The 21,280-nt window shown below is 43.9% G+C and overlaps 1 protein-coding gene across 1 annotated transcript; it reads left to right on the top strand.

The window, feature by feature from the left end:
* The first annotated feature begins 8,413 nt into the window (after positions 1 to 8,413).
* Positions 8,414 to 19,418, top strand: RNF19B (ring finger protein 19B). The gene is made up of 9 exons (XM_030218580.1): positions 8,414 to 9,028; positions 10,580 to 10,785; positions 14,377 to 14,521; positions 14,613 to 14,775; positions 14,864 to 14,978; positions 15,591 to 15,731; positions 17,536 to 17,740; positions 17,824 to 17,940; positions 18,448 to 19,418. The coding sequence occupies exons 1-9, from the start codon at positions 8,547 to 8,549 to the stop codon at positions 18,815 to 18,817; spliced, it is 1,944 nt and encodes a 647-aa protein (XP_030074440.1). The 5' UTR covers positions 8,414 to 8,546; the 3' UTR covers positions 18,818 to 19,418.
* The last annotated feature ends 1,862 nt before the right edge of the window (positions 19,419 to 21,280 follow it).

The raw sequence follows: 21,280 nt of genomic DNA, 5'->3' as shown, positions 1-21,280 counted from the left end.
ACTACTAATCATGTCTATAGCGCTACTAGATGTATGCAGCGCTGTACACTTCTCCTAGCCAGTGATGCTTTCAGGCTCTCCATAACAAGAGATTTACATACACTTCCTCAGTTGTTTGTTTTCTTAGTGTCACCAACAGATTAGTCCAGAAATTGTGGGTTATGCCTGTCTACCATCAGGTGGAGATAAGACACTGAGCTCTGCCTTACAGGATGGTGCGTAGCAGGTTCAGTCTGTATTACTTTTTCTCTAGCAGGTGGTAGCCAGTGCTCCCAGCAGCTTCTGCTCTATTCAATAGATGCTGTCTTCTCTCCTGGGCTTCCTAGTTCAGATGGGGGTAATAAGGCTGTGGAGATAAATTGACTTCATTTGTGCCAATTTACTGGAAAGTTTCTTTCTCACAGAGAAATGTTCAGTCATAGTAACATAGTAATGCAGATAAAGACCTGTATGGTCCATCCATTCTGCCCAACAAGATAAACTCATTTTATATGGTATGATACTTTATATGTATACTCGAGTTTGATTTGTCCTTTCCATTCTCAGGGCACAGACCGTAGAAGTGAAGCCCCTTAAAATTTACACTCAAGCCCATCCATATCTATTCAGTCATGATCAGGGCATAGACCATAGAAGTCTGCCCAGTACCGGTTTTGCTTCCCAATTACCGGCATCGCCATCCAATCTCCACTAAGATTCTGTGGATCCATTCCTTCTAAACAGGATTCCTTTGTGTTTATCCCATGATTGAATTCCATTACCATTTTCATCTCCACCACCTCCCACAGGAGGGCATTCCACATATCCACCACCATCCCTGTGAAAAAATACTTCCTGACATTACTCCTGAGTCTGCCCTCCCATTCAACCTCAATTCATGTCCTCTAGTTCTACCGCCTTCCTGTCTCTGGAAAAGGTTCATTTGCAGATTAATACCTTTCAAATATTTGAATGTATCATGTCACCCCTGTTTCTCCTTTCCTCCAAGATATACATGTTCAGGTCGGCAAGTCTCTCGTTGTACGGTTTGCAACGCAAATCCCATACCATTTTGGTAGCTTTTCTTTGCACTGCTTGTAGTCTTTTTACATCTTTAGCAAGATACGGACTCCAAGTGGGGCCTCACCCACTACTTGTAGAGGGGCATCTCCTTTCTTCTGCTGGTTAAACCCCTCTGTATGCAGCCTAGCATCCTTCTGGCCATGGCCATCTCCTTGTCACATTGTTTCTTCACCTTAGATCCTCGGACACCAACACACCAAGGTCTCTCTCCTGAGTTGAGCTTACTAATCGCTCCCCTGCTATCCGGTATCTTTCTTTTAGGTTTCTGCCCCCCTGAATCCCTCATTCTACACTTCTTGGCATTAAATTTTCACTTTTAACACTAATTTGTTCTGGGGTAACTGGTCGTTCTGGTTTCACAATTACTTACGTTTCAGTATCCTGACACCTTAATTTTGTTTTTTGGGTTTTTTTTTGTTTGCTCTTACTGTGAAATAAATCAAACTGTGTCTATGTGATTATTTTCTTAAAATTACATTTAAATGTGCAGTGCTCAGTTATCACCTATTAAATCTCTGCAAAAGATTAATATGTTATCTCCTTTTTCCTTGACATTGCTGAGCTTTACCTTACATTATTCTCTCTCACCATTATTACAGATTACATTTAGTCCTTGTTTTCCTGTTAATCATTCAACATATACTTTATAATTCGAATTTTGGGCATACCTGGCTTGGAACATCATCCCCTCCCAGATCACCAATCCAAAAAATGCCAGCTCATGCATTCTAACTTTATATATGTCCATGATATGTCCTTTTAATTCAATCATGTATCCACTCAATAGACACAGTTTGATTTATTTCACGATAAGAGCAAACAAACAAAAAAAAGAGATACTGATATTAAATTTTCACTGCCAGACCCTCAACCATTCTTCTATTGTTCAGAGATTCCTTCTCATTGTTTCTACTCCCTCCAGGGTATCCACTCTGTTGGTTATTTTTGTGTCATCTGCAAAAAGGCAAACCTTCCAACCCTTCAGCAATATCTCCCACAAATATATTTAACAGAATAGGCCCCAGCACCGACCCCTGAGGAACTCCACTGCTCCCATCCTTTCCTCCGAGCGGATTCCATTTACCACCACCCTCTGTTGATTGGAGTAAACTCAACCCATATTTTACTCCGTGCTAGTGAGTATACTTTTAAAATTTCTGCTGGCATGAGCTTTCTTTTGTTTTGCTTGCCTTCTCTACCAAGTTTCTACTGCAAACTTTTCTATTATTTTCTATGGTTGCTGAATTGGATGTGGAGAACAGAGTCCAGGTACTGCTCTACTTGCTTGCTTCTCAGAAAACTCTGTAGCATAGCTTTGCTGGGCAGCCCTAGTGCTGCTTCAGGTCATGTAAGTGAATGAGCTTTGCAGTCTTTGAGGGGACTGGTTTCAGGGTTTTTTTAGAGACAGGGAGTGGTGGCATTTTAGATGCCTGTGCATCTCTCCCCAACTGCAAATAATATTCCTCAAATTTGGTTCCTTTAAACTCTCTGCCTTAGGCTCCTTTTTCTCTGGAGTTTGTTTTCCTCCAGCAAGCTTTCTTATTAAAAAGACTTCAGTCCCCTGAGGATCCTCGCAGGGCAGTACAGCAACTTCAGTCTGATTTGACAGCAAAAAAAGGGAAGATTAGATATTCCTCCAGACTCAGCATCAGGACCACAGTCTGGGGGAGAGCTGTCTGCAGCATCTGTTTGTTCTCTCTTTTTTTTTTTTTTTTGCAAATACTTTAGAGGAAAGTAAACTTCCAGCTACTGTTTCATAAGGAGTGCTATCTTCCTTTACTTAGATGTCCTTAATATTTCTACTTCAGTTTCTGAATACCACTGCATCTAACCCCATTATGGTGGGTAGTAAAAAGCCACTGAAATCCTGGTACATGAAGCTACTATGAAAGAACTTATTTCTGTTCAGTAGAATACCCCTGATGACAGTCTTGGTGACTCAGGCTATGGCCTAGTTGTATCCTATTCTTCCAGAAGAGTTGGAAAAGCTAAAACTACCTAAAGTTGACTCATTGATAACAGCAGGCACTAAGAAAACTACTTTCCCAGTTGAGGATATTTAAGCTAGGAAGTTAGAATTGCACTCTATTTGTGGTTCTTATGGAGCTGGGACTTGCCTCAGCTAGATCCAGCTATCTGCTGAATCATTCAGGGACCCTAATTTTCAACTTAGCTCAGATTTACTTTCTACAGAAGCAGGCTTAACTTATTTGGCTGATGCTCTCTATGGTCTCCTATGTGCATCAGCTATGACTGCCAGGCAGTTTTTGTGGCTCCGACATTAGGCAGTGGATGCAGCATCTAAATCTAGGCTTACAAATCTTCCCTTTCCAAGTAAGATGCTTTTCCATGAGGACCTCAAAGTTGATAAGCATTTAGGAGACTCTGCGATTACAAAAAGATAAGCCTAAACCTTCTGATTGAACCAATTCTGCTCCCACCTCTGGGGCATAAGGCAATACAAGCGGGATCGGTCAGTTTCTTATAAGAGTGGAGGAGTGGCCTAGTTGTTAGAGTGGTGGACTTTGGTCCTGGGGAACTGGGTTCAATTCCCACTTCAGGCACAGGCAGCTCCTTGTGACTCTGGGCAAGTCACTTATCCCTCCATTGCCCCAGGTACAAATAAGTACCTGTATACAATATGTAAGCCGTATTGAGCCTGCCATGAGTGGGAAAGCACAGGGTAAAAATGTAATAAAAATAAATAAAAAATAAGAGGCCTAAGTTTCAACAAAAATAGTCTTTTTGGACTGACAGGAGGTTCAGGACATCCTTCCTCTTCCTCCAATGCCTGCCCACTCCTCACAATAATGGGGTAAAGGTCCACTCTTCCCATCACATAATAGATGGTCACCTATCCCAGTTTTTCAGAGGAGAAGGATTATATCTGACCTGTGGGGTCTCTTAAGTTATCAAGGAGGGTTACAAGTTAGAATTTTCCTCCCCAGAATGGAGTCTCAAGCTATTACTCAAGTCCCTCTAGCAATCTCTTTTTTGACCCTCTTAAGACAGAACATAAGAACATGTTGCTTTAAAAAGTCAAACCTTGAGCTTGTTTTTTCTAGTGCTCATTTTCAAAGCACACAGCCTTACAAAGCTACATAGGTTAGAAAATGAGCCTCATGTCTGCTTGGAAGATATATGGAGTTCAAGCTCTCTCATTTCACAGAAGCTAGTGTGATCATCAGAATTATTCCCTCTTTTCTTCCAGAGATAATTTTAGCATTTCAATTGAATCAGCCTTTATTCTTGCCATCTTTCTGCCAGGAAGATTATGTCAAAGATTACAACTTTGAAACTCTTGGATATCTGTTGTTCCCTTTTCAGGTAATGAATGATTTTTGGTGCTCTGACCATCTTTTTGTCCTAGGCTACTTTCACTTGTTGGATAAAAGAAATTATTTCTTCAGCATATATTTTAGTGGGTAAGCAGCTGCCTGAGTGGTTGAAGGCTCTCACTCTACAAGAGCAAGACTAGAGGTCTGACTGCTTGATGGGCAGAGTTGTGAATGCTTTCTCTAGATGAAATCTGAAGATTGGCCACTTTAGTCTTCTCTTCATACTTTCTCTAAGCATTACAGACTAGATGTTTTGGCCAGGACAGAAGCTTCCTTTAGAGCAGGGGTGTCCAACCTCAGTCCTTGCCAGGTTGGGTTTTCAGGATTTCCCCAATGAATATGCATCAGAATTATTTGCACACAATGGAGGCAGTACATGCAAATAGATCTCATGCATGTCTACCATCCTATAAGGCAGAGTTATTTTCAATAGATGTCTTACACTTGGAGTTTCAGATACTAATAATGGCAACTAAAGTTTTTGAGCTATTATGGAAATTATTTGTTTATTTGTATCCCACATTTTCCCACCTTAAACCTTATGTAAAACAGGGTCTCTCTACAGTCGATGACCTAATGTAGATTATAATGCAATTTATCACTCAGAAACATTCATGCAATACCATAATTATTCTTCTCTACCATGTATGTATGCACATGGTGTGTATATATATATATATATACCATGATCTATTCCATATATGTTCCATGTATGTATGCACTGTAACTCAATAACATTTGCAATTCTGTTACCCGGAAATGGCAACCGCCATTACGGCAAATGTAAGCCACATTGAGCCTGCAAATTGGTGGGAAAATGTGGGATACAAATGCTACAAATAATAATATTTGCAGGCTCAATGTGGCTTACATAGTACCTTATTGGCATTCGCCAATTCCGGTTTGAACAAATACAAGGTGATGTTGATGCATCAGCTCTAATTTCACTCTTTTTAGAATGATTGTACAAACAATGGTACTAGCTCCTGTTGATTATTGTAACCATCTAGTTGGGCTGTAAGACATTATTATAAAGAAGAACATGCAGAGGTTAAAGATTTAATTATAAACTTCTACAATAAACAAAGTTTCAACGGTAATTCACTCCACCCCCCTGCAGCCTGTATAGATGATGGAATAAGCAAGAGCTGTGTAGTTTCAGAATGTAATACTCGTGTAGGCTTCTAACACTGCAGCACCTTCCTAAAATATACAGGAACTGAATTATGCAATCTTTAAAAGCAATAATAACAATTTTAAAACAATTACCAACAAGTGCAGACGCAAAACGCCCTAAACAAAAGATCATGCGTACAGCAGCATGTTGAACTAGCTGCAGTTGGTGAATTCTAGGTTCTGTAGTGCCCAATAAAAGGCTATTACAATATAATTTTGTAAATACTAAACTCTGAATAATGATCTGTATCCCCTCAAACATAACAGGATTATAAACAATTTCCTTAGTCGATCCAGTTACAAGCATTACTTTTAACTTTAATAAATTCAGGGACAAAGACTGGGCTTGCGTCCACAAAATGTTTTTTTTTCCAAAAAACTACAGCCTGATTTTGAAAGTTTCAAACTCTGAGAGGGCTACGCCTTTGTTGTTGCAATTGCACTTGCTGCCGGCCCAACCATGCATTATGTTCAAGCTCTGTTTACTTGATTTGGCATGGTTGTGCCTCTAGCTATAAGTTTCTGCTTATTCATTTAGCAGTTAGAAACTGGAGCCCTGAATCTAGGGTATGTTTAATTTTGCATTATCCTAATTGAAGGAAGATTGTTGAAACAAGCTTTTTTTTTCGGGATGCAAGTTAATGGAATGAGCTACGTACGGTTACATATCAGACAAATTATGGAAGCCACACTTATTTGGCACTTTGTTCTCACCCTCTCTGCAAGCTCTCTACACACCACCAGATTGTGGACTCCTTCAGCAGATAACTGGACCCTCACAAGTGGTCACGACCCCCACCATCGCCTCTTGTCGCTTCCCTTAAGTTTTGGGGGGGGGGGGGGGGCGAAGAGGGGGTCTCTGAAGCTCAATCTCTTCTGCCACCATAGCCCGATGTCTGTGAGGGCTGCCGCCTCTACACGTTTCTGCTTGTCTCCTAAGTCCTCCAGAAGGTTCAGCAACACTTGACAGATGTTGCGCCCATTGTGGGCTGATCAGGTTGACAAGTTTGGTGTCCCCATCTCTTGCTATGCTTCAGGATGACCCCAACCTGCTTTCCTTGCACCAGTATCTCATCATCAGAAGAATAGTCAGTTTCTGCACCCTAACCTTTCCTCACAAACCTCATTGTCACCTAATGGACTGGTCAACCACCCCTATTTCCCTTGCTTGTCTATGAAGTAGCTGACTTGTAACGGGAGTTCTCCATAGACAGCCGGGGAATGCAGCCCTCTTACTGGCCCTGCTCAGCTTGGAACAAAACTAAGCAGCAGGAGGAGCTATATATAGCAAGTGGGGGGATTTAACCCAAAACGCTTACTTTAGCAAGAGAGCTCTGGAAACAATGGCTTTCTTAGAACCCTGTGCAATCTAGCTGCATTCACCTGCTGTCAATGGAAAACCTCTGTTACTTAACAACCCGATTCTTTTCCAATACAGGCCCTAAATTTATTTATAGTACTTCCTTATTTCAGGAAACTAGCAACCGCGCTCAAAAGAAAAGGTACCCTACCTACTATTTGTTTGTAGTTTGCTCACACCTTTTTCAGTAGTAACTCAAGGTGAGTTTCAGGTACACTGTCTCAGGAGAGCTCACAGTCTTGGTTTGTACCTGAGGGAATGGAGGGTTAAGTGAGTTGCCCAAGATCACAAGGAGCAGCAGTGGGATTTAAACTGGCCACCTCTGGATTGCAAGACTGGTGCTCTAGCCACTAGGCCACTCCTCCACTAGCAACATTCCATGTAGAATCTCCACTAGTAGCAATATTCCATGTAGAATCTCAAATAAGGTACTCTGGATATTTCTCTGTCCCAGGAGGGCTCACAATCTAAGTTTGTACCTGAGGCAATGGAGGGTTAAGTGAGTTGCCCAAGATCACAAGGAGCAGCAGTGGGATTTGAACCAGCCAGCCACCTCTGGATTGCAAGACCCGTGCTCTAACCACTAGGCCACTCCTCCACTAGCAATATTCCATGTAGAATCTCCACTAGTAGCAATATTCCATGTAGAATTTAGATTTTGCTCACACCTTTTTCAGTAGCTCAAGGTGAGTTACATTCAGGTACTCTGGATATTTCTCTGTCCCCCAGGAGGGCTCACAATCTAAGTTTGTACCTGAGGCAATGGAGGGTTAAGTGACGCCCAAGATCACAAGGAGCAGCAGTGGGATTTGAACCAGCCACCTCTGGATTGCAAGACTGGTGCTCTAACCACTAGGCCACTCCTCCACTAGCAACATTCCATCTAGAATCTCAAATAGTAGCAACATTCCATATATTTATTTAGATTTTGCTCACACCTTTTTCACTAGTAGCTCAAGGTGAGTTACATTCAGGTACTCTGGATATTTCTCTGTCCCAGGAGGACTCACAATCTAAGTTTGTACCTGAGGCAATGGAGGGTTAAGTGACGCCCAAGATCACAAGGAGCAGCAGTGGGATTTGAACCAGCCACCTCTGGATTGCAAGACTGGTGCTCTAACCACTAGGCCACTCCTAATACTAATTTTTGCAAACCTGTGCTAGCTAGCCGCCTTGACCACACCTCCACTCCTTTCTATAATAATTTATAGTGGCTTAGTCCACAACACAAGGCAACGCCCATTTTCCCAGGATGCACAACCGTTTAATGACGTTTAGCTGTGACGGCGGCGCCCTTCCCAAATCCCAAGGCCGTGCGTACGCATGCGCACTGGGGGGGTCCTGTCAAAATGCCCGTAGACGAGGGCCAGAGCCGTACCCGTACGCGCTACTACGCATGCTCCATGAGCTGGTTTGTGACGGACTGAGTGGCGCGCATGCGTAGTTTGGGGCTGCCGCCTGTCCTAGCCCCGCCCACTTCCGGTTCTGAGGTGCGAGTGTGACTCTGTTCAGCGGTGAGGACTGCGGAGGTGGGGACGAAACCGGAAGTGCCGCCAGGCCGGAGCGAGGAGGTGACGGCGGCGGCTGCCCTAAACTCCCTGACCTCCGCCATGGGCTCGCAAAAAGACTCCGGGTGCCCGGCGGCCGGGCCCCTGCGGCGGAGGCGTCTCTCGCTCCACAGCGTCTTCTCGGGCCGGGGCCGCGCGCGGCGCAGGGCGGAGGCGCCGGTCAGCGTCCCGGAGCTCGAGCCGGAACCCAGCGCCGCCGGCCCGGAACCCGCCTCCCCCACCTCCTCCTCCTCGCTGCTGGAGTGCCCCCTGTGCCTCGTGCGCCTGCCCCCGGACAAGGTGCCCGAGATCCTGAGCTGCCAGCACCGCTCGTGCCTGGACTGTCTCCGCCAGTATCTGCGCATCGAGATCACCGAGAGCCGCGTGAACATCAGTTGCCCCGAGTGCACCGAGCGCCTGAGCCCGCAGCACATCCGCCTGATCCTGCAGGACCCGCCGCTCATGCTCAAGTACGAGGAGTTCATGCTGCGCAGATGCCTGGCCTCGGACCCGGACTGCCGCTGGTGCCCGGCCCCCGACTGCGGGTGAGATGGGGGGGGGGGGGTCGCATAACGTCTGCCCTGAAACTCCAATGCATAGTTGCATCAGGGATCACTTGAAAAAAAAGATTAACGGGATGGGGGAGGGGTGGCTCTTTTTTTAATAGCAAAATGATCATTTGTTACTCTCCTTTGCTATGGCACTATAGAGCAGCCTGCTATAAACTTCTCTTGGGATGCATTGTTTCTAACTGACTGATCTGAATTTTCTCCTGGGGGTGGGGGTGGGCATTTGTTCACCAGGGTGCAGAGGGTCTCATAACGTCTGCCCAGAACCTCCAATGCATAGTTGCATCAGGGATCACTTGAAAAAAAAAGATTAACGGGATGGGGGAGGGGTGGCTCTTTTTTTAATAGCAAAATGATCATTTGTTACTCTCCTTTGCTATGGCACTATAGAGCAGCCTGCTATAAACTTCTCTTGGGATGCATTGTTTCTAACTGACTGATTTGAATTTTCTCCTGTAGGTGGGGGTGGGCATTTGTTCACCAGGGTGCAGAGGGTCTCATAACGTCTGCCCAGAACCTCCAATGCATAGTTGCATCAGGGATCACTTGAAAAAAAAGATTAACGGGATGGGGGAGGGGTGGCTCTTTTTTTAATAGCAAAATGATCATTTGTTACTCTCCTTTGCTATGGCACTATAGAGCAGCCTGCTATAAACTTCTCTTGGGATGCATTGTTTCTAACTGACTGATTTGAATTTTCTCCTGTAGGTGGGGGTGGGCATTTGTTCACCAGGGTGCAGAGGGTCTCATAATGTCAGCCCTAAACCTCCAATGCATAGTTGCATCAGGGATCACTTGAAAAAAAAATAACGGGGTGGGGGAGGGGTGGCGCTTTTTTTAATAGCAAAATGATCATTTGTTACTTTCCTTTGCTATGGCTCTATAAAGCAGCCTACTATAACTTCTATTGGGATGCATTGTTTCTAACTGACTGATCTGAATTTGCTCCTGGGGGTGGGGGTGGGCATTTGTTCACCAGGGTGCAGAGGGTCTCATAACGTCTGCCCAGAACCTCCAATAGAAATTGTAAAATGCATAGTTGCATCAGGGATCACTTGAAAAAAAAGATTAACGGGATGGGGGAGGGGTGGCTCTTTCTTAGTAGCAAAATGATCATTTGTTACTTTCCTTTGCTATGGCGCTATAGAGCAGCCTGCTATAACTTCTCTTGGGATGCACTGTTTCTAACTGACTGATCTGAATTTTCTCCTGTAGGAGGGGGGGGCATTTGTTCACCAGGGTGCAGAGGGTCTCATAACGTCTGCCCAGAACCTCCAATAGAAATTGTAAAATGCATAGTTGCTTCAGGGATCACTTGCGGCATAGGAAGTTCTGAAAAAAAAATATGCCCTTTGGGAAGTTTCTCAGCTTGCTCAGTTAGCAGCATGGGTGGGAGTGGGGTGGCCTTTTTTTTTAATAGCAAAATGATCATTTGTTACTCTCCTTTGCTATGGCACTATAGAGCAGCCTGCTATAACTTCTGGGATGCACTGTTTCTAACTGACTGCTCTGAATTTGCTCCTGTAGATATGCAGTGATTGCCTATGGTTGTGCCAGCTGCCCAAAGCTCACCTGTGAAAGAGAAGGATGTCAGACAGAGTTCTGCTACCACTGTAAACAGCTATGGCACCCAAACCAAACTTGTGACATGGCACGCCAGCAAAGAGCACAGACGCTGCAGGTCCGAACCAAGCACACCTCTGGCCTTAGTTACGGGCAGGACTCTGGCTCGGGTATGTTCTTCTCCTAATCCACACCAGAATATTGTCTCCTATCCCATGACTTTAATTTTCTCTGGAGTTTCTGAAAATCTAGATAGCTACACTACATCAACTGACTCAACTTTATCCACACCTTCAAAGAAATGAAGCAGATAGGTGAGGCAAGATTTCCATCAGCTGAGCCCATGCTGACTCTGTCCCATTAAACCATGTTTGCCTATGTGTTCTGTAATTTTATTCTTTATAATAGTATCCACTATTTTACCCGGCACCACTGTCAGGTTTACCAGTCTATAATTTCCTGGATCACCCCTAGAACCCTTTTTAAAAATCGGTATCACATTGCCCACCTTCCAATCTTCAGGTACTACAGATGATTTTAATGACAGATTACATATTACTAACAGCAGATCAGCAATTTCATGCTTAAGTTCTCTGAGTACCCTTGGATGTATGCCATCTGGTCCAGGTGATTTACTACTCTTTAATTTGTCAATTTGGCTCAGTAAATCTTCCACGTTCACTGAGATTTCTTTCAGTTCCTCCGCATCATCACCCTTGAAAACCATTCTTCATCCATAAAGACAGAAGCAAAGAATTCATTCAGTTTTTCCGCTATGGCCTTGTCCTCCCTGAGCACCCCTTTTGCTCCTTCCTTATCTAAAGGTCCCACGGATTCCCTCGCAGGCTTTCTGCTTCTTATGTACCTGAAAAAGTTGTTATTGTGAGTTTTAGCCTCTGCTCCAAGTTTTTGTTCATATTCTCTTTTAACCTTCTTTATTAATGGTTTGCATCGGAGTTGCCAGTGCTTAAGTTGCTTCTTATTTTCTTAATTTGGGTTCTTTTTCCATTCTTTGAAGGACAGTCTTTTGGCTGTATTAGCCTCTTTTACTTCACCTTTTAACCATGCTTGCTGATATTTGCTCTTCTTTCCATCTTTGCACATACGTGGAATGCATCTGGACTGGGCTTCCAAGATGTTATTTTTGAATAACGTCCACACCTGATTTAGTGTCCTAACGTTTTCAGCTGATCCTTTTAGTTTCTTTTTAACCCTTTTCCTCAAAACTGTAGATGTGGTTATTAGCCAATGTGAATCCATTAGTACTGTAGAGAGTAGTACAGCTTAAATAAAATCCTTACTATAGTTGGTTTCTGGCATTATGCTTTTATTATTAATGCAAAATCGACAGCTGTGGAAGATTAGTCATAGTGTACTAAGGTCAGTGACTAGGATACTATGAACCTTTCATGAGGTTTATTAGGTTTGTTCTTGTAGAAATGTACATAGGGTTACGAGTGCCAACCAGTGGCAGGGCAGCTTTTGCACAATATGTTCAAACTGTCAGCCCTTTGATCACCTACCGATTGAGCAGGAACTGAAGGTTATGTTTATGAAAACATTTCACTGCTTGTTGAAATTGGAGAGTCACAAGGAGAGCTGCAGTGGGAATTGAACCCGGTTCCCCTGGTTCTTGGCCTACTGCCCTAACCATTAGGCTACTCCTCCACTCTGGCAGTACCCAGAGCAAGCAAAACAATCGTGTTCCATCCATCCAAAACATTTGTATTGAAACTTATGGCCATCAAATATGGAAGAAAATGCCCTGAGCAGTCTGACATCTCCAACAAACCTCAGTGGCAGTAGACAGGAACATCACTTTCAATTTCTCTGGTGGTGATACTATTTTGTATGCATTTTCCTTGAGCTATACACATATAGAAGCTTTTGTTTAACTTCCTCAAGAAATCCTTTCCAAGTGTTTGTATTAAGTTCCTCATCCAAAGTCTCTTTCCCAGTCCAGCATAAATTTGTACTTCCGAAACTCTTACCAACAAGAAATCTATATAAACCCTTTAATTTACTCAACGCCACCTAGAAATTTTCAAGATGTTCTGTTTATTCGGGGTCTATCTGCAGCCAATTTTGAGAAATAATAAAATGTTTAACCTGTAAATACAAGAAAAGGTCTCTGGAAGACTGATGATACAGCTGTTTAAGATCTGAAAATGAATAAGGTTTCTCCACATCCAGGAGCTGCTGGAAACGTATCAGACCAGGTTACGCCCCATCTAGAGAAAATAAGAGTAGCCATACTGGGTCAGACCAATGGTCTATCTAGCCTTGTATCCCCAATCCAGGTCACAAGTATCTGACAGAAACCTGACTTTCCCCCTCCTCAGCAAATACTGGTTCATACTGTAGTGGGGCCAATGAAGAAACCCTGATGCTCCCCCCTCCCCCACGGCATTTACAAACTTTTAACCAAGTACCCAGTAAATGCCCCATAAAAGGTTTAATTCAAATTTGAAGGATCTGCCCCCCAAAATAAATGCCTCAAGGGAATATCTGGAAAATGAGTTTGTTCCAAAATTACTCCCACTCCTGTAGTTGACGTAATTGTGCTGCCCAATTGCACTGCATTAATTTGGGAACTGCTCTCCTTAGCCACATAAGCTGTTTAGGTAGTCCAGGCTGCTCCCCCTCTCTCCCCCCCCCCCCCCCCCAAAAAAAAAAAACCTCAAATCCCGTTGTACCTGACCAAGGTCTGCAGTGGGGACCACCATTGAGAGGGTTGGAAACAGCAACCTAGGTAAGATATTAATTTTTATAGCAGCAATGGGACCCCCTTAGGAGAGCCACCTTTCTTTCCATTTTTCCAAATCTAGTCTGATCTGCTGCAACAACTTGCCATAATTGCTCTGATAAAAGCAAGATAATTGTACCCCTAAATAGCGAATTCCCCCCCCCCCCCCCCTTGGCCCACTTAAAAGGAAAGGAACGTTTGGTGGTTATGCTCAATGGTTCTGATTTATCAACATTCACTTTAAAACCAGCAGCCTGACCATAATCCCTCAACAGTTCAGGAAATTGTTAAAAACGAACTAATCAGCAGCGTCGGCTGCAGGGTAGTTACATAAAAAAGGGCGACATAAGCAAAGAGCACAGTCTTGTGATGACTGCCTCCCACCTGATACCCCCTAATATCCCTATTATCCCTAATCCTTTGGGCTAAGGGATCTATGTAGAGAACTAATAAGAGGGGATAGTGGACCCCCTTGTTGAGTCCTCCGTTGAATGAGAAAAAAGGCTTCTGTAAGCCCCCATTTATTTTAATACGGGCCTTAGGTAACTCATAAAGCTTGTGGATCTATAGACAAAAATGTTCCCTTAATCCCACCTTCTACAAAACCTGCCAGAGGAAGGCCCAGCTGACACTATCAAAGGCCTTCTCCACATCAACAGCCAACTAGGAACAAATCTAGACTGATCTGTGTGGAATAGCCCAGGGAGCACCCGGGCCAAACACTGAGCTAAAAGTTTTGCAATCAGCTTCACATGTGTGCTCCGAGGACTGGGTTGAGAAGCCCTGTTCTATGCAGTGAATATCTTCCCCACATCCTTCTGCTCAGGCTGCCATCCCAGAGCCCCAACATTAATTAAAAAAGAAAAAAGAGTGAGTATTTGGGGTAGAAAAGAGAGCTTTTTCTAGGTTCAGTGAATATTATAAAAACATGCTTACTCTAGTAGTTTCAGAAGCTGGTGAGTTACATTGTGACCATCTCTCTCCCCCCCCCCCCCCCTTTGTTTCTCGCTTACAGCAGATGACATTAAGCCATGCCCCCGCTGCAGTGCCTACATCATTAAGATGAATGATGGGAGCTGCAATCACATGACCTGTGCAGTTTGTGGCTGTGAGTTCTGCTGGTTGTGTATGAAAGAAATTTCAGATCTGCATTACCTCAGGTGAGTGGACAGGAAACTCGTGGCTGGTGATGCTAATGGGCTGCAGGTTCTCCTGTGTAGGATGAATTGCAATGCTTCGCTTTCTCTGTAGTCCCTCAGGCTGTACGTTCTGGGGAAAGAAGCCGTGGAGTCGAAAGAAGAAAATTCTCTGGCAGCTGGGCACGTTAATTGGCGCTCCGGTGGGCATCTCTCTCATTGCGGGTATTGCCATTCCTGCCATGGTTATTGGCATCCCCGTTTATGTTGGCAGAAAGGTAGGTGGTGGTGGTCACATGGGGCTGTGAGGGTTGTTTGTCTTTGCCCCTTGTCTGCCTATGCAACTGCTGCTTTTTTTCTCTTTAGATCCACAGCAGGTACGATGGAAAGAAAACGTCCAAGCAGAAGCGGAACTTAGCCATTACTGGTGGTGTCACGCTGTCTGTCATCGCTTCGCCCGTGATTGCTGCTGTGAGCGTAGGTAAGTGTAGCTGCTGTCTTCACCTGGCTATTACTGATGATGTCACGCTGTCTGTCATCGCTTCGCCCGTCATTGCTGCTGTCTTCACCTGGCTATTACTGATGATGTCACGCTGTCTGTCATCGCTTCGCCCGTCATTGCTGCTGTCTTCACCTGGCTATTACTGATGATGTCACGCTGTCTGTCATCGCTTCGCCCGTCATTGCTGCTGTCTTCACCTGGCTATTACTGATGATGTCACGCTGTCTGTCATCGCTTCGCCCGTCATTGCTGCTGTCTTCACCTGGCTATTACTGATGATGTCACGCTGTCTGTCATCGCTTCGCCCGTCATTGCTGCTGTCTTGACCTGGCCTTTACTGATGATGCCCTGCTTTTTGCCTGACATCATCATTTTCTTCTGCTCTTGTTTCTCAGCCAAAAAGTACTTGAATCTACTGCAATATGTGTATCCTTATGGTGTTTTAAAAGTACCTGCCGTACCTGAATGTAACTCACCTTGAGCTGTTACTGAGAAAAGGTGTAAGCTAAACGCAGATCTGCTGTAGACTTGGCATTGATCTTCCACGGTGTTTTGTTTCCTAATTAGCTGTCTTGACCTCTTTGTCTCTAGGGATCGGAGTACCTATCATGCTGGCTTATGTTTATGGTGTGGTGCCAATCTCTTTATGCCGGGGTGGTGGTTGTGGAGTCAGCACAGCAAATGGCAAGGGGGTGAAAATTGAATTTGATGAGGATGATGGACCAATCACAGGTGAGATGTGCTGGACTCCCAAACTCTTGAAGGTCCAAGCTGCCATGACTGTTGTTTATATGATGGAAAGAGCAGTTCACTGTCCCACAGTGGAAGACGTCATCCTTTCTGTCTAGTTCTTAGAAAACTGCTGGACACGGGCAACTCTCAGTGCTGAATTTTCCTCCGGTTATAATCCTGAAAATGGAAAAGAGTTCTTGTTTTGGGGTGGGGGGGGGGGGTTCTACCTCTACACGAGTGGTGAGTCATTAAAAGGAATCCTGATTTTCTCAAGCACAAAGGATTTTGCTGGGTTTCAGTTAATATAAGAGCATTTTATAAGCCCAAGAAATTGGAAAGTAAAAGTCGGGTGCTATTAATGCTTTGGTGCAGCTGTAGCTGGTCTTCATGACATTTTTGGCTTTGTGTCTGTCTCAAATATTTGTGAGAGCTTTTAGTTAGTAGTAATGTATTAATGTAATCAAGTTTCAATGATCCCAATTCCTTGGATCCTTTGTTATTTGACAGAGGAGCAGAAACAACTTTACTGCTCATTATGGTTGATCTCTGGTATAGAATAGATGGAAGTGATATTACTGTTTTGTTGGGGAGGGGGTTGTTTGTTTTGTTCTGTTTTTTTTAATGTATGTCTGTGTTTTGAGAATTTTTTTTTTAACACCAACTTGTGAAACTGGGAATAAGAAGGGCAGTGGTTTTATTTTTTTAGATGATCTGCCCCTGTAGTGGCATTTCCTGAGCACTTATCTCCTGGTGCTCAGCATTTCCCAGACCGTTTGCTATTAACATTTAAAGCTTCAAGACAAACTTTCATGTAGTTCAGTAAAGCAGGATGATACAAATGTATTAAATAACCAAGATGCCCTGGTAAAGTGGACAAAGGCCAAACAAATTAAAAACGAATCCTTCCAAAACAGGCTTGACTGGTAGAAAATAGGAACCTCTTATGGGTCAGGCTCATCTTGTATCCTGGAAGTCTTACAGTCTGGGTCTTGTATTAGACTCGTAGCTAGATAATATGTTAAACATTTTGGCTGTGTGTAAATCACCATTTGTTCAGTTAGACTTGTCACAATTTTAATTACATTTAAAACAGACATTTATATCCCACTTATTCTCCAATGAATTGATGTTCTCTGTAACATGGACTGACTTCTGTAATTCTTTGCTCCACTTCCTGGATTTTAGCACACACTAAACTGTTCAGTCCCTTTACGCCTACATAATGCAGCTTCGTCAATTGAAACTTTTGGAGCTTTATTCCTAAAGCAGTGAACACATTGAGCCCTGGCTGATTTAGAGGCTCATAGACTTACAAAGTGCTTTGAAAGTGAGCACCTTAATGTAACTGATCTTAATTGATAGATTTATGAATTCCCAGAATTATGTTCTGGTTTTCTTTAATTTGTTAACCGCTCAGAACAGCGAGATTGTAACAGTATATATATTGATTGTTGTGCTCATCAGTGCAAGTCTCTTAGTATCTATTTTCAGTCTTAAGTGTTACCCACCAAATCTTTTTTGTAAGTGGATAACCTTGTTTGCCCTGATCCTTTTGAATTTGCTGCTACCACAAGCCCCTCAGTTGGATAACTGTCTGTGAGATGCATCTCTCAGCTTTTAATTTGGAATTCTTTTATTAATGTGTGTTTTTAACATGTGATCTAGGTTTCATTTTGAGCTATGGGAAAGGTGGAATATAAGTGCAAATTGAATCGGTAGCCTAACTGCTGGGGGACAGTGGAGCAGTTCCTCCTGCAGGCAGACATAAAATAGTACAGAGAACTGAATCTTCTGTTTTGTGCAGTGGCAGATGCCTGGCGAGCCTTGAAGAACCCCAGCATTGGTGAGAGCAGCATTGAGGGGCTCACCAGTGTCCTTAGCACCAGTGGGAGTCCCACCGATGGACTCAGTGTCGTGCAGGGAAACTACAGTGAGACTGCCAGCTTTGCTGCACTGTCGGGCACACTTACTGGAGGTGTTCTGTCAGCTGGGAAAGGAAAATACAGCAGGTAACGCAGCTTCCTCCAGTTACTGTACTTTCTGGGCTCAAAACTGCCCTGACTGACCTACTTGCTTGCTGCTGCTTTTGCAGATTGGAAGTTCAGGCAGATATTCAGAAGGAAATAGTCCACAAAGACTCTACAAGTGATAATGTCAGCACCCGAGCCATGGCAGGTTCCATCATCAGTTCATACAACCCTCAGGACAGGTGTGTAGGATGCCACGATCCTCTGAAAGCAGAAATGTATCTAAGTCCATTTTCCACCCCTCTGTCTGGCCAACCTTTAACACCTCATAAACTGCTTCTACTACTAAGCATTTCTGTAGCGCTACTAGACATACGCATCACTGTACAAGTTACATACAGGTACTTTCTCTGTCCCTAGGGGGCTCACACTCTTAAGTTTTTTTGTACCTGGGGCAATGGAGGGTTAAGTGACTTGCCCAGGGTCACAAGGAGCTGCAGTGGGACTCGAACCCAGGTTATCGGGATCAGAGCCTGCTGCACTAACCATTAGGCTACTCCTCCACTCCTGCTTCAGTCTTTGTGTTTAACAAGGGGCAGCCAGTAAAACGTCTATAAGAGGGGGGGGGGGGGGGCATGTTTTAAAAGTCAAGTTTATGGACTTTGGGAGGAGGTGGGAATTGCGGTGGGGGAAGGAGTGGAATCCTGGACTTTCTCTCTTTTTTTAAGAAGTGCTGTTTCTTCTCACAGAGAGTGCAACAATGTGGAGGTTCAGGTGGACATTGAGGCCAAACCAAGCCATTACCAGCTTGTCAGTGGCAGCAGTACAGAGGATTCCCTTCATGTTCATGCCCAGATGGTGGAAAATGAGGAAGAGGAAGATGAACAGACATGTAAAGGCAGGACCTTTCTAGCCAGCAGAAGCTGTGATGTCAGTCTTGCACAGCCTGAGAGCATCCGCAGCGAACTGGAGAGCTCCGACACACAGTCTGACGATGTCCCTGACCTGACTTCTGATGACTGTGATTCTCCTCGGCTTCAGACTCTCACCTGCACAGCCAGAGGCACAGAGAGCCCAAGTGCCCAGGCCAAATTTGAATACATTGAGGTCCATGTCTAATTTATCATTTGCACACATCTTTTTCCCAATGCACTTGTGGAAAGAAGCACATATGTCTTCAGGTTTGATTTTTAATTGTTTTCTTGTCTTAGTATCTCTTTATTTTTAATAAATTGTGGTCAGGCAGTTTTACAAGAGACGATTCTTGCTGACCCCTGAAGGGGGCCTATTTTATGTAGCTTTGAAAGGGAATGAGAATGTTCCTTACACAATGAGTGGTGTCCAGAGCCCCAGCACACCCGGGGGAGGGGGGGGGGGGGAGGATTCACAATATCGTGTCCAGCTGTAATGACTGATGCAGAGATGGATCTTCGTGCAAAGTTGTGGTCAGTGACTAGGGGTGCCTGAGTGTGATCAGCAATTTCCTATCTTCTCTGATATCCAGCCTAGATAAAGTCAGGGGACTCTCAGGGGTCTGCATTTTTTCTTGCCTTTTCTCCCCTCAAAATTAATGAAGTGAGAAAAAAAAAAAAAAGAAGAGTTATATCTCTAGGAGCCATTCCATGGTTGAAATCGTTGAGGTTGAAGTGCTGTTAGTCGTGGTGTATATATGTTTGTGTATTAACATGCCGCTGAAAAGGGGGTGTTGTAAAAAAAAAAATCTTGTTGTAATTTGGTTGAAATGAAGATATTTTGTAAAATATTTGAGAGAATAAAATCTTTTAATAGGCAATGTACGTAGTTTTGAAGTGTTTGGTACCTTCCCCTGCTCACGAGTTCCGAGTCCTGCCAAGATTTCATGTGCTTTTAAAAACTGAAAAAGGGTGTAAGTGAGTATAATTCTTACAGAGATGTTTATGTGGCTAGAGTAAGAGCTCTTATACGTGAAGCAACTGCAATCATTTCATACAGATTTATTCTGCTGCTCTATAATAGCAGTAACTTGGTCCTCGGAGGTAAAATGTTCCAAGTCTCTGGGAATTGGTTCTGTTCCAGAGAAGAAACATAATTTTGTGACTTCTGGAGTTAGAAGCCCTGTATCTTCTGTAACTTGTAGCTATCTACAGCTCGGTGCTGGCCTGGCAGATGAGCTCAATGCTGCTTCCCCAAACCCACTCGCCTTCCCCACTCCCCAGTCTAGTGATATGGCTTTGGATCTTGGATTAAATTTAGGGCTGCATGTTAATCACGGTTAACACCACAAGTAACATGTTAATTATTAATCACACTTAAAACATTTAATACGATTAATTATTAACCTCCCCTCCCCCACCTGCATACATTCTGGTACGGTCCATCCAGCATCTCTCTCGGACTGCTGGTGGCTCTCCCCTTCCCTCCCAACCCAGTATACCTTTGCAGAAGTTTTTCCCTTTGACCCATCCCACTCCCTTCTGATGCAACTTCCTGTTCAGAAAGGGACGGGACTGGTCATAGGGAAAGGTCCAGTGCAGGCTGTGGACAGCCTTTCCATATGGCTGCTGCTGTTGTTGCAGGGCGAAGACATCTGCAGAGGTAAAACGAGCAAAACACAGGAGTGGGAATGACTAACGCCATGAGCCGGATGAAATCAAATAAGTTTTTATTGTGTGACTCAGTAATGTTTGCTTGAAGACAGCACAATAAACAACGGAAATAACTGGAGCGTGGACTCAACACGGTCCGTGTTTCAGCCTATGCTTTCATCAGAAGTCCAAAGCATAGAGCAAATGAAACACAAAGTGCTGACTAAGAACAATGGCCACATAAGGGAACCCATGTGGATTCTAGTTAACTCGTCCATGTCACGATTATGGAACCAAAATGATCATTGCGAAGGAAAACCGGGTTGGGTTGGAAGGAGGGAGAGAGCCGCCTGCAGTTGGGAGGGGAGAAAGAACTGTTTTTAAAGACAGTATTTCAAAGCCCTAGATGACGTACTCAATATCCAAGGTACACCTACCACTAGACTCCTGAGGCAGGCACATTTGGCTGAAACACGGTGCCGTCCCGAGTCTATAAGCTGCTATTAATAAACCAAGTTTTATTCAATAAAAAAAAAGTCTATAAGCTGCTATCGGTAAAGAGAGTTTATTCAATATTTGGATGTCCCTTGTTCTGTTTTCGAAGAGTCATTAGCCGTTTTGCACTTCTTCCCTCCTTGTACTATGTCATGGGATTCTGTGTTCCTCCACTTCATGGATCCCTATACAGGTATTTTCATACCACCGAGGGCTTATAATCTTAAGTCTGTACCAGGGTCGAAGGAGTGTGGCATAACTTTCCCAAAATCATAAGGAGTATTGTAGGATTTAAACTCTGGTTTCCATGGTTCTCAGCCACTAAACTACAAGGAGGGAGGGTCAGAAGTGCAAACCTCAGGAACATTTGATTTCTTAATACAGCAAGCTTTTAAGGCTGTTTACCAATAAAAACCAATATACGAAAACATGGCAACACTAATACAGTACATCAAAGTAAGAACGGCCAACAATGCTGTCAAGAAGCCAGGTCTTTTAAGCCTTTACGAAAGCCAGTAATACT

Source organism: Microcaecilia unicolor, chromosome 11 (genome assembly GCF_901765095.1).
Source record: "Microcaecilia unicolor chromosome 11, aMicUni1.1, whole genome shotgun sequence".
Taxonomy (NCBI): domain Eukaryota; kingdom Metazoa; phylum Chordata; class Amphibia; order Gymnophiona; family Siphonopidae; genus Microcaecilia; species Microcaecilia unicolor.
The sequence above is the reverse complement of the archived record's forward strand: the minus strand, read 5'-3'. Positions and strand labels throughout refer to the sequence as shown.

Excerpts from the sequence above, each read along its gene's own strand:
- RNF19B (XM_030218580.1), top strand. The coding sequence starts at position 8,547 with ATGGGCTCGCAAAAAGACTCCGGGTGCCCGGCGGCCGGGCCCCTGCGG. Across the intron at positions 9,029-10,579 it reads TGCCCGGCCCCCGACTGCGG|ATATGCAGTGATTGCCTATG; the intron begins GTGAGATGGGGG and ends TTGCTCCTGTAG. Across the intron at positions 17,941-18,447 it reads TCATACAACCCTCAGGACAG|AGAGTGCAACAATGTGGAGG; the intron begins GTGTGTAGGATG and ends TTCTTCTCACAG.